Source organism: Crotalus tigris, unplaced genomic scaffold (genome assembly GCF_016545835.1).
Source record: "Crotalus tigris isolate CLP2741 ecotype Arizona unplaced genomic scaffold, ASM1654583v1 scf7180000024359.8030256, whole genome shotgun sequence".
Lineage (NCBI taxonomy): Eukaryota > Metazoa > Chordata > Lepidosauria > Squamata > Viperidae > Crotalus > Crotalus tigris.
In genome coordinates, this window is record NW_024100528.1 from 5,946,049 (window position 1) to 5,964,982 (window position 18,934).

Sequence of the window (18,934 nt, forward strand, 5' to 3'; positions counted from 1 at the left end):
TTTCCAATCTGGTTCTTTTAATCAAAAATGGCCTAGCTGGAAGCTGGGACTTTGTGTTGCAGAAAGTATGCATTTTAAAACTGATGTAGATTTGTTAGAATAATGAGAGCCACACAAGGCCACATGGAGTGGGGATAAAGATGCAAAGTGAGAAGGATCATGTAACATAGGTGGTTGGGTCAAGGATCTTTATTTAGTTTGTGGTGTCAGGATTGTGGTTCTTTAAAAAAAAATCTTAACTATTTTAGAACTTAATTACAGTTTTCTTGTTTCCCTCTCAGAATAATGGGAAACCACACTGCCCATTTTCAACAACTGTGGTCAGAGAAAGGTCTTGTAAAGGAAGGCTGCTATGATCCTTGTACCTTAAGTATTCATATATAAAAAACATATAAAGCAAATAAATAACCAAATTCAGAGACAATCATTCCTCTTTTATATGAATAAAAGTTTTATTATTTTTTAGACAATTAGAAAGAAGAAAGAAAGAGGAGAGGGAACAGTAGAACCAGGAAGAGCTTTCTGAGCACTAGTCGTTGGCTGCTGTAAGCAGCATCTCTTGAAAATGTCTTGTGTTTCCCATTGTTAGAAAAGCAGAGAGGGAGAAAACGTGTTTATGTAGCATTTTTGTTTTCACTACCTTAAAAAAAGCCATTCTTCTTTCTTCTAAGCTATCACCACTCCAGCACTCCCTAATGCCATCACACAACTTCCAAATAATAAAAGGAGAAACCGGCAGTGAATAGGGGAGGAGAGATACTGCTCCCTAGGAAATATGTATAAATACAGCAGCCATCTGTCTTCCTGGTGTGCTCTGAAACTGATGGAGCAAGTCCATTAGCAGTATTTTGGGGTTGGGGGGGAGAGAAGAAAAATAAATGAGAAGGAGAGGTGTTAAAAAAACAAGCAAAAAAGGCACAGCTAAGCTTTAAACCTAGTTCAACCCAGAGGGTTCTCTTGACGATGGCCGTCACATAGATGGTATATGGCCTATGAAGAGAGCTCTCCTAATGGCCTTAACACCCATTTGGAAAGGAAAACAATGAAGTTAAGTGAAGCAGAATGGGAAGTGAAAGAGCAGTGGAGATTCTCTTGGAACCTCATTTCCAGTGCAGTTTGGAACGTGGAAGAGAGCCAGTGGAAGAAGGTCTACCTAATTCCAGGCTTTGATCAGAAGGATATATTTTGTCAGTGCAGAGAAGGAAATCCTGTTAGGAACTTCCAAAGGAAGTTTATTTAAGACCAGTGTGTCAGTGATCAATGAGGCAGGTGCGGACAGCAGGGCTCAGTGAGGCCTCCCTGGCTGAGCCTCCTCGAGGTATTCAGAAATGTATTCCCTTCCCACCCAATCCCAAGCTCCCTATGAAGCATGGAAGACCCTCACTTTCCTTTCTTTTCGAATTCTCCATTGTTGTTTTTCAATTAAGGCTAATGAAATTACAAGAGTGAAAACTGTCACCATGGGCTACCATTTAGAGCAGACCACCCTTCAAGAAAAGAGAAAGGAGGGGCGGGGTAGCCATTGTCTATCTTTCTGCTGCTCTTAAATTCCTTGCTTTATTCCTCCCCCTATTCCTTCCTTCCTTCCTTCCTTCCTTCCTTTCCTTCCTTCCTTCCTTCCTTCCTTCCTTCCTTCCTTCCTTCCTTCCTTCCTTCCTTCCTTCCCTTTCCTTTCCTTTCCTTTCCTTCCCTTCCCTAGTATAATGTCCAAGATATCCTGTAAAGGAAGGATTAAAATGGATGCTTTGAATGTGTGAATGGTCAACTATCAACCTGACCATGCAGGCCAGCCCCACACAGCCATATATGGGGACATGCCATGCAGATGCCAAAAGCTTTGGAAATCTAGCTCTTTTGAGAAATGCCAGCCACACACCCTAGAAAATACACAGCCAGTTCAGTTAAGCAATGGAGGCTTTAGCTTTCCACCCCATACCATGCCCTCCCCAAATCCCTCAACAACAGCCAAACAACAGCAACAACAGCAGCAGCAGGCCAATCAGATGCCAAGCAGCCCATTAGGGAACAAGGCCAAAGTGACCAGAGTTGCCATGGAGGTGACAAGGGATGTGAGAAGCATCCAGAAAACTAGTGCAAGAGAGAGAAAAATCCAATTTGGAGAATGACATAAAGCAGGAGAAGGGAGGAAGAATAAAGAACTCCAGAAAAAGAATTAAATAAAATAGAACTCTCAAGTCAATTGTCCTCCCTCCCCACTTCTTTTGCCCCAGCTTATTTTTTTCCTCTGCTTTTTTCCTCTGAGATCAGTAGTCACAGACAGAATGTCACCAGTTCCCCCTCACCATTGTCTGTTTTGAGCCAAGCAGCAATGGGCTAACGCCAAGGCAGCTGATCTGATCTACTGACCTCTGGACTTTATAAATTCCATCTGGTTTACCATACTAATAGAAATTTCATATAGCAGACCTTAGAAAGCAAGTATGGTCTCCTTCCCCTGATGCCTTAAATGGTCTCCTTTTGACCTTGGCACATACAGCCATAGCTGAGGAGCCCCTGAGATCACGAGGGTGGGGTAATAAAGGAGGGATCATCACATCAGTTAGGTTCAGTTGATTGGGGTAAGGGAAGAACACAGATCTTCCCCTCCATTTCAGGGAGGAAGAGGAGAGTCTCTTATTGGGCCCATCTTCACTCCCACTTACTGTAACAAATTCGCAGAACCACAACCATTTTTTACACCAAAGAGCCCGCTCGGCTCTGTGCTGGTACCATTACAGGCACAGCACCTATCCTCTCCAGTGTTGCTTGGCTTACAGCATAGGACCATGTGTGTTGGGGTCGTGGTTTCCGACTCACTGATCCATTACTCCTGGCCATCTCCTGTGGAGATGGAGCTGTATTGGTTGTCACTACCAATGTCTTCGGTGGAGGGGGTGCTGGATGACCTCCATTAGCATATATAGAACGGGCATTGGTGCTTCCAGAACGAGAGAAGGCCTGCCGTGCGTCACTGTTGAGGTGAGTGAAAGAGTCTGTAGCATGGTTTGCTTTGGGGTCATTCCAGTATCGGCTGTTGTAGGTATTGGAGGAGGTGAGAGTGTCATTTTCAGATGAGGAAGCATCACCATGGAAGGCTTTTGTGGATGAAGAACATTTGGGTGGCAAATCATCCTCCCTAAGAAAAAGAAAGACATAACTACGATTCTGTTCACACTATTTCCTCAATATCATTCATTTCCAAAACAAACAGGAACACTTCCTCGCTTACTGACAAGCATGCATTAAATAATTAACACTGAACAGCAAAAAAAAAACCCAATCATTTCACATCTTTAATACCAATATCTTAATTCTTGCCCAAATATGCAAGCACTGACACCACAACTTTAAGTTTTACATTCTAATTTTTCATTCTGTCAAAGCTGATATACAGTGATAATGGACAAAGGCAGAAATTAACCATGGTTATTTCTTATGTTATTGCCATTAACTAGCATTAAAGGGAATTATTTTCTCTTGAGACTTGATTGCTGGTTTTGATTGCCATGACTGATCAACAAACTATACTTTTCTTACCAGGAATATTGCATGTAACCCTCTTGCTAACATGTCAGAAATGATGGATGAGACTTGCATTGCACTTATGCCTACTCCATTAATAAATGGCACTGCATAGCCATACCATTACTAGTATTATAAAAATTAGGAATGAGAATCTTGTATGCTAACATCTAATTTGGATTCATTACACTCAAATGAGATTTTACTGTAACATCTTTCTCTTGAAACCTGGAGACAATCTTGCTTGGAAGAAAGGGAAGAAATTTGGAAGGGTAGACAAAGTATTTTCCAAGGCCAAACCTGATCTCATTGGGAATCTCCTCCTCCTCTTCCTCCTTGTGTTTGTTTTTCCAATAAAATAGTGTAACGGCCACCAAGACAATGCAGACAATAAGCACAACTGCCCCTGCTGCTGCAACTCCAGCAATCAGACCAATATTCCGAGGGTTAGCTGTGTGGGACATGGAACACATGCAAAATCTGAGTAGAAAGAACACATGAGCGTGTTCAAAGAACCACAGCAGGCATCAGGAAAGACCAGCTGTATTCCTAAAAGTAGCCAAAAATCACTTACAAAAAAGCATCTATGAATCAAAAGTTCAGTGTAAGAAATCTGGTGCAGAATGAGTATGTGCTGGATGTTGTCTTACATATTCTTCTAACTTGTGATATAACACTAGAGGTTATTAACATCTTCCCAACCTTTTGTCACACTAGAAATGTTTCCATATGCACATTTCAGATGGATTCTGGCATTCATCCAAACAAGAGAGCTTTTAGCAAAGTGAAATTATCCCATGCAATCTGCACATAGCCAAAACAGCTTTAAACCCATTATGAATGTCTGAAGTCCTGGGGACAAGGTGATAGGGCAAATTAACAATTATACAAGGTGATAGGGCAAATTAAAAATTAACAATTATACAGAGAATCTAATGTAGGATTGCTGTGTCTGTGTGAATTTTTATTTATTGCTCTTGTTTTAGAAAAGCAAACAACTTCATAAACTTAGCTAATTTCTTCTTAAATAGGTAGAGTTTTAAAGAGTGTAAGGTTCTCCTGCTTGAGCAGGGGGCTGGACTAGAAGACCTCCAAGGTCCCTCCCAGATTCTATTCTATTCTATTCTATTCTATTCTATTCTATTCTATTCTATTCTATTCTATTCTATTCTATTCTACTCTACTCTAAAAAAATCTCTGTCTCCACTCAGATAGCATTAACTTCTTTGTGTTGAACTAAATGACTGAATTTTGGGATATCTTCAAGTATTTGCCTATATTTGAGTTGGTAATTAGCATCCTGTCTGCTGCCAATATAGAATAGAGACAAAGTGGTATATGAACATCTTCACACCAAGGTCTTCCTTGATCCCCACTGCTGTCACCCTTCTTGTTCTAACAAGTTGATGCAATGGTGCACAGTGTTAATGAGGCTGCCATAACTTTAATAGTTATTCAGTGATTGCTGACAGACACCTCTCCTTTAGTGGTGATGCATTGAACAGGCATAAAAGGATCTTGCCTCTGCTGGAAACAGCCATATCTATTGACTATGACAATACAGGTATCCTACAACAAAATGTGTCAATTTCTTTAAAATGTGACAGAAAAAAGCATTTGATTTTGAAACAACGAAATACATAAGGAGGTAAAACAGAAATAGTTTTACTGAACTAAAATTTCCTTGAGTGCTTTTATCTTCCCCAAGGCCTTCCAATATGGGTTGGAGGTAAAATACAGAAATGAGAATTTACACTTTTCTACTGTGCTGCAGTTACAATTCAACATCCCAATAATATTGCTTTGGTGGTACAGTTATTATGTTTCTCTTTCTATAATAACAGCTGTAAGATGCAATTTAGACTTGAGATGTGTGCAGAAAATAGACCTTCCTTGAAAAACTAAATCACTTATAGCTGTTTGTAGAAAAAAATAAAATTGTACAAGAAAATTCAATTATCATTCAGCCACATAATAGTTCATTTGCTCTAAATGTCTGGTGTAGTGAGAGAGAACCTTTCTCTAATGCTGACCTTCCTGTAAGAAAGGTCAAAGATGATCAGAACCAGCAAGGTTAGGGATGTTAAAGAAATTTGCCGCAGAATTTCTATGAATTGGTAGAATCTACCAAAATAGGCTTTTCAGTAATATAGGCAGCAGCAGATAGCAGTAGCATCCATCACTTAGGCCAGGGGTTCTCAACCTTGGCAACTTTAAGACTTGTGGACTTCAAGTCCCAACTCCCAGCAAAGCTGGCTGAGGACTTCTGGGAGTTGAAGTCCACAAGTCTTAAAGTTGCCAAGTTGAGAACCCTTGACTTAGGCCAAAAAACAGGAAAAAAATTCATTTAATTATAGCAAGAACCCCAAACAAAAACTTATATTTGGGAAAGACTATACAAAAGTGTGTATAAAGTTTTTTTAATGAACATAAGAGACATTCATATTAAAAATCATATTGGATAAATGTAAATTAATGTATTTTGTGTTTGTGTGTGCATCTGTTTATATGTATGTATGTATATATGTATGTATGTATGTATGTATGTATGTACTTAATAATATATAAATACTTAATATTTTACACATTTCCCAGACATTCTATGCAATGCCAAAAGGCAAACCAGCAAAGCATAAAATACTCCTGTTAAAATACCATTCTAGCCTGCCTTGCTGCAACAAGTTGGTCAATACTGGTCTTTTCCTCTTGTTTTTTCAGTAAGAAAATCCTTTATTTTGCATTTCTTTTTTCATTTTCATATATGTCTTCTCAATAAAGGGTTAGGGTTTTCAAAGTTTTCATACTTTGAATAGTTCTTGTCCTTTTGCATAATGCCTAGATATTGTATACAATGCCTAGGGAAAGTATAAAATATATTAAAATAACACAGAGATTCATAGTGTGCCTAAAAACCTCACGCATTTTGTAAATTTCATAGTCATTCTATACAATGCCAGCTTTTCACACATGGCTGGTAACTTGTATAAGGTTTGATGGTTTTTCTAATGTTAAAAAAAGGCAATGGAAAGGATTATTACCTGAAATTCTGCAATATTAATATAGATAGATTTATAAAGCTGCACTGATATTAATACAAGATAACATTCTGTATACTATATCTAACTCACGTGTAATCACTTGAACTTCAAGAGAACAGGTGCTGCTTCCAATGACATTGGATGCCATACATTGGTAACGTCCTGATGACAAAGAGCTAATATTGCGCAGAAAAAGAGTACCCTGAACTAGATCTAAACAGGAAAGACCAAAAACAAAATAAATAAAATCTTCTAAATTAAAGTGCAATTTATATAAGGGAGAAGAACCATTTTATCACAATTTTGAAAATGCAAATCCAACAAAACCTAAGTTGTAATGTAAGGCTCTTAAAAGACAGATTACAAAATAACCTTCAGATGAAAGCATCTTTTACAAATGAAGCTAGAGATTAAGAAACTTACAGTGGTCATTTTCTTCTGAAAGACTGTTATTATAATTTGAAAGCTCACGACCAAAAGAACACAATAAGAAAACTAAAAGAAAAAAAAAACTATCACCAGTCTATTACTTTAATTTGAACTAGTCAGCTTTTCTTCTTCTTTTTCTTTCTTGTTTTGTCTTTGCATTGCTTCCCTTTTCTTCCATTTTTCTTCTCCCAGAAAACATTTCAGCTCATGAATCAAGACTCACCAATGAATTTAAGAAAACTAACCACAGATCACATTGTACAATATCTTTTCTCCATTTAATCAAGCCTTCCCAACAAATACACTCTGATTCCAATTTCCTGAAAAATGTCAGGTTTTAGAAGGCTGTTCTAAATTTTGCTAATAAAAATTAAGAGAGTGTTGCAAATCAACAAATACATGAATACTTAAGTAAATTTTGGAGTGCAAAATAAACATTTGTTAAACTGTATGAAATATTTAATAGGAATAAAGTGATATAGTTTTTTAAATGCCTCATTTTAAAAGCTGTCTCTCAATCGAGAATCATAAGAAGTTTTAGATAATGTTTCCAGGAAGATTATTTTCATTCATATCTTTGCCACGCTCTAGTCCTGAGTTTTAAGTGCTTAACTAAACATGCCAATCAATTTTGTAAGTACTATATATATAATATACTATGAAAAATCTTTAGAAAAAAAATGAAGCTAGGCTATATCTCTGGCTCCTGGAAAAATAGTTTCCCATGTACAAGGTACTACTGACATATCAATAAGATTCAGATGAGCAATTTTCAATTTATAGAGTACTACCATCACTACCACTGTGACAGATATTCCACATGCTTTATTGACCCAAAGTCTATGTTCAAAATCAGTTCTACTATAGTAGAATAGCTGTTTGTGATTTTGATCCGCTGATACTATAATTGGAAGTAACTGTTTGCTAAGACCTTACGAAAGTCTTCTTGTAGTTGTTGTTATTGTTTCTGCTACAAATTGCTGAAGATACCTTCTAGCAAAAAGTCAGTTTATGTTACATATTTGTATTGATTTCCTACATTTGTTTTGTATATTTTTAAAGTTTTTCCCAAGGATGCTTTGTCAGATGTAATGAAACCCTGCATAATCAATGAAAAAAAAAAGATGATTTTAAAAATAAAAGCTAAAAAAAAACTAAATTCCAAGTGTATTGTTAACCATTGCTGCCTTTATACATAATAATCTATAGTCTGCAATCAATGCTACCAATGGTTGGCTTATCACCCAACTTGGTGATATACATAGGTTCTGCAAGAAGCATATAAGAGAAGCTTATCTGCATATTTAACAGAAACTTTCATTCCGACTTCTGACCAATCTCTTTATATGAGCATTAGCAAATTTAAACAACTTTATCTTTTCCCAAAGTATGTTTTGTTCAACATTAGAATGTTACTTCTTTCCTATTGAAACAATGTTATATCATAGCTTCAGACTGATTTTCTCTTTCAGTCAGAAAAAGGGGTGCATGAAATGTTGCTGACTAATCAAACAGAAGCTGAGGATTCTGTTCAGTCTGGAATGCACTCAACAGTGTTCCAAAAGAACAGTTTTGGGTTTTAACAATCAAACACAGAGCCTCTGAATTCATCTCAAGAAAAAAAGACTTTTTAAAGTTATTTCAGAACAGGTTGAGACAGAAGAGAGCAGGAGAAGCACTGGGTAGAAATATATCTCAACTGAGTGTTAAGATCAATAATCAAAATTTTGTTCCTGCAATCTGTTTTCCTGAAATTTCAGATTGCTCACCTGTGTTTTTGGCTTTGTTTCACTTGATTGGATCAAAAACATCCTATTTACAATCTACCATTACTATTCTAACTTTTTAAAAAAAGTTTTATGTTGCAAATACTTAGAAGTTTGGAACATTCATTTTTTAAAACATCAAGTACTGTGTCCTTGAAACAACCAAATATAAACTTATTTAAAATAACAGTACAATTGAATTATTACAATAATCTTTTATGACTTCTGTGAACATGATTCTTTTTGATTAAAAAAACCCGAAACAAGCAAAAGAACATGCATCTATTCTTTGATATTTCTGTCTTGAATCATCCTCTTCAGAGTTTTATTTTTATGTTTTAGCATTTATTTCATGTGAGAGCAGAAAGCACTGCCAAAAGTCTGAAATCCTTTGTGATATCACATAACTTGTTGTTATGGGGTACATGATGTTTCAGTCACCCTAGCTATATGAACCTGATTGCCTGGTATCACTATTCCTGTAAAATATATTACAAGAAGAAAGATAAAGAATAGAACTATTATGTTTTATAGTATATTTTATAATAACAATATTTGTTCCATTGGATTTCTGGCAATTTTGTTAAAATAGCTGGTCACCATTACTTTAAAGCAGTGGTTCTCAACCTTTTTAATGCCGCGACCCCCAACCGGTCGTAAGTCAAGGACTACTCAACCGGTTGTAAGTCGAGGACTACTCAACTGGTACAGCACCGTTTGCAGAATGGGACTTTTGGCGGGCTCAGCAGGGCAGAGACAGCCTGGACAATTCCTATTGGCTTTTGAAAGCCAATAGAATTAGACTCTATTCAAGAGAGTCTATTCTATTGACTTTCAAAAGCCAATAGAATAAAAGGAAGTAGCACAGCTAAGGAAAAGGAGAAAAAATGGCAGACTGCATTGTTTGGCGACCCCCGTGAAATAGTCGTTTGACCCCAAATGGGGTCCCGACCCACAGGTTGAGAACCACTGCTTTAAAGTAACGTGTGCTATTTTATTTCATACATAAAAATATTTAAAATTCCACTAGAGGGCACACAATGCTTTATAGGCTTGGTTCTTTTTAATCATCTAAAACAGATTTTTCCCTTCTCTTCCTTGTTACTTTTAATGAGTTTTTACATTCAGATTATCAGCATTAATTGATAATTTCAGCATTAATTGACAACATTAATTGCTTTCTTCCCTTCTATAATATGCTTGGATCAGGTGCTTTGCCAAAGTAACTGAAGCAGCAGTCTGGGGCAAAACCGATGACATTACCACCAAAATAAATTAAGAAAAATTAGTCAAACATCCAAACAAATCAAAAAGATAGAATGGCCACCTTGTATGGATGTTGGAGGCAGCTTGGGAACATTATCCATCCTTTCCCAGCTGTAAGTTGGCCGAGGGATGCCTTCTTCTGAATTACAACTCAGAGTGATGTCACTACCAATATTCAAAGAACCCTGAATTCTGCAGTCAGGGGCAGATGGAGGAACTGTTACAATAGAAGATGGCATGGATTATTTAGAATAGTTTTTCTTCAACATTCTTGTCATCTTTACAAATATAGACAGGTTTTTTTTTTTAAAAAAAATGAGAGGATACAGTTGCTGAAGACAAATAAGGAAGCACAGGCAAGGTAACCTGCTAAGACTTTTGTAACTACATGTAGTTCTCATCTTATGACCACAACTCGGACTGGTAGTCACAAGGCACTGTGGTTGTAAGTCGAAGCACCATGTGACCTAACTCAATTTTATGACTGTTTTTACACCTGTCATTAAAGCGAACCACATGTTTGTTTAACAAACTACATGGTCGTCACTTTGAAGCCTGTTTATGCAAAAGATTTTTTGCCACTTTTTTCCTGAAAATGGCAAAAATTCACAAAATGCAAACATGTCACCATAGGATGCTATAGTCACTCATAAATGCGAGCCAATTGCCAAGTGCCCAAAATGTAATCATGTAATTGTAGGCTTGGTTTGGTGCTCATAACTTTGAGAATAGGTATGAAGTCACTTTTTTCAAGTCTATTGTAATTTTCAACCTGTTAATCTTTAGCAACTGAGCTCAGTCATAATTGTAGGCTTAAGTATTTTTATTATTGTCCTCACAAGGAAGGTCCTCTCTCAGTTTCCACAATAAAGATAATATTAAAATGCTTTAAAGCTAAATTTCATTATCTTGATAAGGATATCAGATTTAATTTTATTATCTATATAGAGAAAGATAGTACAACTATGGAGAAAGTTAAGTACCAAATTCTTAAAAGCACCAAATGTAAACATGGTCAAGCAAGTGCTAAAAATAAACTATACAGAGTTTAAAAACAGTTATAACACTAACAAAAACTTTTGAAAATGTGCCACAATAAATCAAAAGTAGAGAGAATTCTTTGCCTTCTGTAAGTGATCTGGTCATATATTTCTGGCTCCTATAACCAGTCCTATCTTCTACTATCTGAAGCTAACTTGAATCTCTCATAATCCACCTCTGTCCCACTTATGCCAGAACGTACAAAATGTATCTTTTAAGGGAAAAAGTTGAAAGGGTCTATCTCATTTTTTTCTAGAAATCAGAAAACTGGACTGTTGATAAAGTGCATTCAGAAGGTATTCAGATTCCCCCTACTTTTGTCAATTTTGTTATGCTGCAGCTTGATTCTACAGTTGTTGACATTCATTTTTTTCTCATTAATCTACACTCGGTATCCCATAATGACAAAGTGAAAACAGCATGTCTGTAAAATTAAAAAAAGAAAAAACTGAAATATCATATTGGCATAAGTATTCAGACTCTTTGCAACAATACTTGAAATTTAGCTCTAGTGCCTCGCATTTCTTTTGATCGTTGCTGACATATTTCTACACCTTGATTGGAATCAACCTGTGGTAACTTAAATTGATTGGACATGATTTAGAAAGGCACACACCTGTCCATAGAATGCCTCACAGCTGACAATGCATACTATAGCAGAGCAAAAGCCATGAGGTCAAAGGAACTGCCTGCAAAGCTCAGGAACATAATTCTCAAATGGAAGATGTTTCGCACAACTAGGACTATTCGAAGAGCTGGTCATCCAGTCAAACTGAGCAATCGGGGGAGAAGGACCAAGAATCCGATGATCACTCTGAGCTCCAGAGATCCTGTGTGGAGATGGGACAGAGTTCCAGAAGGACAACCGTCACTGCAGCCCTCCACCGATCTGGGCTTTATGGCAGAGTAGCTAGACTAGGGGTAGGCAACCTTGGCTCTTTTATGACTTGAGTCATAAAAAAGCCACGGTTGCCTACCCCTGGGCTAGACGGAAGCCTCTCCTCAGTCAAAGCACATGAAAGTCTGCTTAGAGTTTGCAAAACAAAAAAAAGCACCTGAAGGAGATTGGTATGATGAAACCAAGATTGAACTGTTTGGCCTCAATTTTAAACATTATGTCTGGAAGAAATCAGGCACCCTCATCACCTGCCCAATATCATCCCAACAATGAAGCATGATGGTGGCAGCATCAAGCTTGGGGGGTATTTTTCAGTAGTAGGAACTGGGAGACAGGTCAGGGTTAAGAGAAAGCTGAATGGAGCAAAGTACAGGGATATCCTCAATGAAATCCTTTTCCACAGCGCTCAGGACTTCAGACTGGACCGAAGGTTCACTTTCCAACCTGACAACGATCCTAAACACACAGCCAAAATAACACAGAAGTGTCTTAGAGACAACTCTGTGAATGTCCTAGAGTGGCCCATCCAGAGCCCTGACTTGAACTCTACTGAACATCTCTGGAGGGACCTGAAAATGGCTTTCCACCGACAGTCGTCATCCAACCTGATTGAGCTTGAGAGGATTTGCAAGGAACAATAGCAGAAAATCGACCCAATCCAGATGTGCAAAGCTTGTCAGATCATACCCCCAAAGACTCGAGATTGAAATTGCTGCCATAGGTGCTTCAACAAAGTATTGAGTGAAGGGTATGAATACATATGCCAATGTGATATTTCAGGGTTTTTTTCTTTTTAATAAATTTACAGACATTTCTAAATTTCTGTTTTCACTGTCATTATGGGGTACTGAATATAGATCAATGAGAAAAAATGAATTTCAATAAATGTACAATCAGGCTGCAGCATAACAAAATTGACAAAAGTGAAGGGGGTCTGAATACTTTCTGAATGCACTGTATATTAAATATATACATGTTGGGTAAGGATGCTAGGAATTCTGACATTCTGGTCCCTGAGTGAATCTAAAGTATGCACACACACACATATTATACAACTAAGGAGTAAGTTGTATAATGCTAATATCTGATAGGTGTTGCTGGGGTGTGGGTTTCTGTAACAAAGTGTGCATGCTTATGTTTGAACTATTTTTTCCTTGCTGCAGTGTCAACAAAATCACTTTCATCTAAGACAGTTGTGAATTTAAAAGCCATTTTAAGAAAAAGAAATCCAGTTGGATGTTTTTTAAGGAGAACAACATATTGGCAACAAGATGCAGGTATTTATCTTGGCAAGGAGATAGTTAATGGGTTTATCCCTGCCTTTTCCTATACAACCTTTTCCCCAGTACAGATAGTCGTTAACTTACGGCCACAATTGAGTCCAAAATTTCTGTTGCTAAGCGAGACAATTGCTAAGTGAGTTCTGCCCCATTTCACAACCTTTCTTGCCTCAGTTGTTAAAGGAATCACTGCAGTTGTTAAATTAGTAACACGTCCCCCCCTTTCGCCCCCTCACAGGACAGCGAGATTGGTTAAAGAAGTTATCTCTTCCCGCTTTTTTCCTCAGATAGCACTTCTCTAAAAAGTGCTAACTGTGTTAGCAAGCTCAGCTCTGTGATCTTAATTAGTTTATTAGGACCCTCTGGCAGGCTTTAGGCACCTGAAATTTGCTAGTAATTGCACATATTGGGCAGAAAATGACTTTTTATTAACACTTATTAATCTCATATTTGTGAATGGTCCCTAACCAAGGTAGTCACTAAATGAGGGGTGGCTTTAATGAAAAAGACTTATGCAGAGAGTTGAGTTGCTAGTAGCAGTTTTGTAGAGAGACCAATTTTAATTATGACTTCTAACCCCTTTCCATTGTTTTGCTGCTGTGTTATTTTAGATATGAATGAACTGGGAAGAATCATAGAGTTAAAGTAAATTATAATTATCTAGTACTTTTGTGCAGAACTGATGGACCACTGACACGGCAGCAGTTTCTGTTCCAAAGTCTTGTTTACAATTAAAAATATTTTTTTCAAGTTAAATTAAAAAAAAGTTGTGCATCAGTTCACCTCCATATTTTAAATTTATCATCCATTTTAGAAAGATCATACCCAAGACATTGAGCCCAATGACTCCAATATTCCGTCCTCCTCGATCTGGTAGATTATTCACCAAACACTGGTAAGTTCCCGTATCTGAGAGCTTGGTATTGTTGATGAAGATGGAGGCACTGGTGGTTGGCATTGTTTTTGCAAACCCCACTCGCCCATGAAACTGGGCTGCACCATCAATAATCTGACCACCCTGGTAAAGAATAACCTGAAAAAGACAAGGCACCATATCATGCAAACTAAAGGCTGGAGTAAGAAAATACTTACTCATTATGCTCTAATTACAATATCTCACCTGTATGATGTGATTTAAAAATACATCAGAGTGTAGCATAAACCTGAGTTTTTGGATCCTCATTTTGTGCATCATTTCTTCTATTTTTGGTATGGAGAATTTTTCATGCTGATTTCTTTTACTTTATTTATAGTCAAAGATCACTTTTTACAAAAATGCATACAGAAAAGTAGAATAAAATAATCTAAAAGTGTGATTATATAGATTATATAGATATAATTAGGGAAACCCCTTTATGGATTACTGCCTTGTCGTGGCGAAGGGGCTTGCGTAACTCAATGAAGCTATAAGCTATGCCGTGCAGGGCCACCCAAGACGGACAAGTCATAGCAGAGAGTTCTGACAAAATGTGATCCACTGGAGAAGGAAATGGCAAACCACTCCAGTATCTTTGCCATGAAAACCCCATGGACAGTACTAATTGTCCATGGGGTCACGATGGGTCGGACACGACTTTACAATTAACAACAACAACAACAAATTAGGGAAATATAAATGTAAAATTGGTGTTTGTGTATACAGCACAAAAAGATACTGTAGAAGCCAATCTCACAAGAAATAAACAAAACCAAACTTTTTGTAATAAAAGTACATACAATATATAATAATAACATTTTAGCTTTATATATTAAAATAGAAACATGCAATATTGAAAATTCTACAACTGCTCAATTCAACAAAATATTAGAAGTTAATTAAAAAAGGAAAATGAAACTGCTGGCAAATTGGGCAAGCTGTAAAATCCAAAGGACCACTAAATGGCAGCGGTTGGCTTCAATTTAAAAAAGAGTTTCTGTAAAAGTTTAAAATGGGATTCCAGATATTCTAAGTCAAAAAATTATTTAAAGAAAAATTATTTACTATTGCACAGAGATAAGCATAAATGCCCCAAATTACTGAATTTGTATAAAGAAATAAGACAAAACTGCAGAAAAATAAGAATCAACATTTTTATGCCCATTCCTTTCTAGATTTATTACCTATTTCTAAAGAAATAGAATTCATTTCATATCAGATATTTCTTCTAATTTAATTCCATGGATTTCACTTTTTCCCTTGAAATTCCAAACTTAAATTTGAGGTACTAAGGAATCAATGTTTACAAGGTGAAAAAAGCATTTCTTCCTCATGAAGATATTCATTAATCATATGAGCCAATTTGATAGCAGGTGACAGTCTACATGCATGAGGAATATAGGGCAGCAGTTTGACAGTCTGCTGTTATGGGAAATACAGGCTAACATTTCCCAAAGTTCTATATGAGAAAGTTATATAACACTCTAAGAGGTTTTGTCAATTTTTTTAGCAGTTTCAATTTGATGACATATTTTGCATGGGTCTCCTTCCCTTGCAAAATCTAGGAACTTTTATCTAACTGAAAAAAAGAACCCTCAATAAAATTTAAGATACTATGCTCACAAGGCACTTAGTATGACACACAAGAGTAGAAAACTAATAGCAATAAACTTTGAAGAAATTGATTCTGAAAAAAATTCTTATGTTTATCTTACATCTGTAATAGCACTATGTGTTTGGAGAAAAGGAATAATTCACAAAACAAATTTAATTTCTATTAATAATGAAAGTGTTCTAGAGCTCTTTGCTGTGGTTAACTGAAATTTTATAGGCACGGTGCTAATTTTTAAAAGAATATCATCCTCTGTCTGTAACCATTATGGCATAGCTAAAGGCTACAGCAGGCCCTGTGCTTTATACAGCAGGATTGGGGTACACCTGTGGTAATCCTTTCTGTGACTTCACCACCTACCTAGTGATGTCACCTGCAGCCCTCCAGCTGCTTGAGGGAGCAAGTTGTGACTCCTGACCCTGGGAAAATTGCCCTCCCCTGCTGTAAAGGCTGCTCCAGCATGGCTTCAATGGAAACAAACAAGAAACAGGATTTTATTTGGAATTCAGTTCCCCACCAGTAGCATGCATGATAGCACCTGCCTGAAGTTACAGACAGGAAAAAACTGGTTAGGTTTTTGTAACCAAAAAAAACACAAACATATGGAAATAAATAAGAATAATAAAAAATATTTCCGTAATTCTGTATCAGCTGTGAAATAAAATGAAAGGTGAACGAATCAGTAAACAGATTAAAAGGTTCAACAATAAAAAAGTAATGAAATAACTACATATTTTTCTAGCTTGTAATATTTTTTGCTACTTGTAATATGATGATCTAGTTACCGTGTCAGAAAGTAATAAATCACTCCATGTTTTTTTTTTCTTACAAAGAGCTCTACTATGTACCGCATGGCTGAAATCATAAGACCAATGATCAGGCGCTGAGCTCCAAATATGGATTTCTGCAATGTTCTGTATTCCCTCAAACTGGGAGAAATTTTGGTGCCTATGGATTGTCTAGTTTTAAGGATTTGAAATAGTCATTAACCCTCACTTGTATTTTTTCATTTCCAAAATATCCTGAAATAGTCTGGCAAAAAATAAATAAAGCTATCACCCCAAGATTCATATAAAAGCTTAAGGAAACACAAGACTGAGAATTCCTTTTAGTCATCTGATATATTGTAGAGGTAAGTCTGGTGTAGCCTTTTCCACAGTTGAAAATTTCCAGTTTGACTAGGAGAAGTGTGGCAGAAATAATCCTAAACAAAAAAGAAAGGCAAAAGGGAGCTCATCCGTTTTTCCAGTAGGACTTGGTACCTGTTCAGGTTGGTTGGCATTGGAAAGAGGCGTGACCATCCAGATGACATTAAGGTTAGTGAGTGCAGCACTAGTGGTGAAAGTACAGGGCAGGATGGCCGTCTGACCCCGAGCAACTTCAACACTCCTGGTATTCATGAAGACCTCCAAGGGACTCACTAGACCTACAAAAAGAGAGATCAAGATGATATCTTCTATCTCCATTTTACAATGATGTAGTAATATAGTAACAAATGGGATAATCAACTTTCTGGAGACACAGACACACAAATGTTCTTAGCTTCTTCTCTTGCCTCTACTCACCACTTGCAGCCATCAAGCTGCCTCCTTGCCTCACTCTCCAAGACTTTCTACTACCATGAGGAATCCAAAGAAGTAGTAGTAACATTTTTATCCCGGTGTACAGCATGCAGAAAGCAAGTGTAAGGAAAAACAAATGACTTTGCTATATGTCTATATTACATAAGATAATAAAGGCCCAAGCAAAAATAATAGCAAAGAAAGAAAAAATAAAAGACACAAGACAAGATCAACATAGTAGCGTAAAGAGCTCTTACAATATGAGGAACAAAAAACTCAAATATAAAAAATGGAAAGAGGGGTACATAACTAAAACATAATACCAACAAATAGCTTGAATCTGTTAAGGAGGGAGTCAGGAAAGCTAAGGCCCAGAATGAGCTAAAGCTGGCAACTAATGCCAAAAATAATAATAATAAAAGTTTCTTTCAATATGTAAGGAACAAGAAGAAAGTCAAGGAAATTATAGGTGACCTCTCTAACTAATGGGAACAGAAGACAAGAAGGTGATAGACAGGGATAAAGCAGAACTGCTTAATTCCTTCTTTGCATCTGTTCTAGGCAAAAGGAAGAAAAGATCCAACATATCAAAAGCAGCAATGAGGGAGACAGAACAGGTATACAAGTCAAAATAGGCAAGGAATTAGTAAGAGAATCCCTTACAAAATACAAATCACCTGAGCCAGATGGTTTACATCCCAGGGTTCTGAAGGAGTGAGCAAACATAATCTAGGAATCACTGAATGTAATCTTTCAAAGCTCCTGTACCACAGGGGAACTACTAGAAGATTGGAAAAGAGCTGATATGGTTCTGATCTACAAAAGGAGCAAACTAGATCCCAGAAATTATAGGCCAGTCAGTATGATATCAATACCTGGGAAAATCCTGAAGATAATCAAGTGGTAGATTTGTGAGCATCTAGAAATGAACAAGGAGATTGCTAGAAACCAGTATATTTTGTTAAAAACAGATCATGTCAGACAAATCTTATTGCCTTCTTTGATAAAGTGACTAAATTAGTGGATCGGGGAAATGCTGTGGACATAATATACTTGGACTTTAGTAAGGCATTTGCCAAAACAGACCACAGCCTACTTCTAGATAAGGTAGAACAATACGGAACTACCACCAAATGGATTTGCAGTTGGCTGACCAACTGCATCCAGTATGTAATCCTCAATGGAACTACATTTATATGGAGTGAAACACGCAACTGAGCATTTGAAAGTTCTGTTTTGGGCCCAGTTCTCTTCAACATTTTCATAAATGATCTAAATGAGCAAATAGAGGAACTCATCAAATGTACAGATGACACCAAACTGGAAGGAATTACTAACACTGTAGAAGATAGATTCAAGATTCGTAAGAATCTCAACAGGGCCTATCCACTAAGATTCAAGTTCAGTGGTAAGAAAAGTAAGGTCCTGCACTTGGGAAGGAAAAATCAAATGTACAGGTACAGAATAGTGGTACCTGGTTCAACAATAGTAACTGTGAGAGAGACCTACAATAGTGGCCAAAATTGTGGAAATCTTTTGGGAAAAGTGTATTTTTGAGGTTTGATGGCTAATAACACCATTTTTTTTGGAGTAGCACCATAAAA

The 18,934-nt window shown here is 36.9% G+C and overlaps 1 protein-coding gene across 1 annotated transcript in view; it reads right to left on the bottom strand.

Moving 5' to 3' along the window:
- Positions 1-427: 427 nt before the first annotated feature.
- The window catches only part of IGSF11 (immunoglobulin superfamily member 11), a 192,752-nt gene continuing 174,245 nt past the window's right edge, over positions 428-18,934 (bottom strand). The window contains exons 2-7 of the mRNA XM_039327224.1: positions 17,031-17,194; positions 14,066-14,273; positions 10,083-10,238; positions 6,651-6,773; positions 3,823-3,973; positions 428-3,136 (exon numbers count right to left, since the gene is read on the bottom strand). Of these exons, the coding sequence (XP_039183158.1) occupies positions 2,695-3,136; positions 3,823-3,973; positions 6,651-6,773; positions 10,083-10,238; positions 14,066-14,273; positions 17,031-17,194 (1,244 nt within the window). The 3' untranslated portion in view covers positions 428-2,694. The remainder of the gene's footprint in view (positions 3,137-3,822; positions 3,974-6,650; positions 6,774-10,082; positions 10,239-14,065; positions 14,274-17,030; positions 17,195-18,934) is intronic.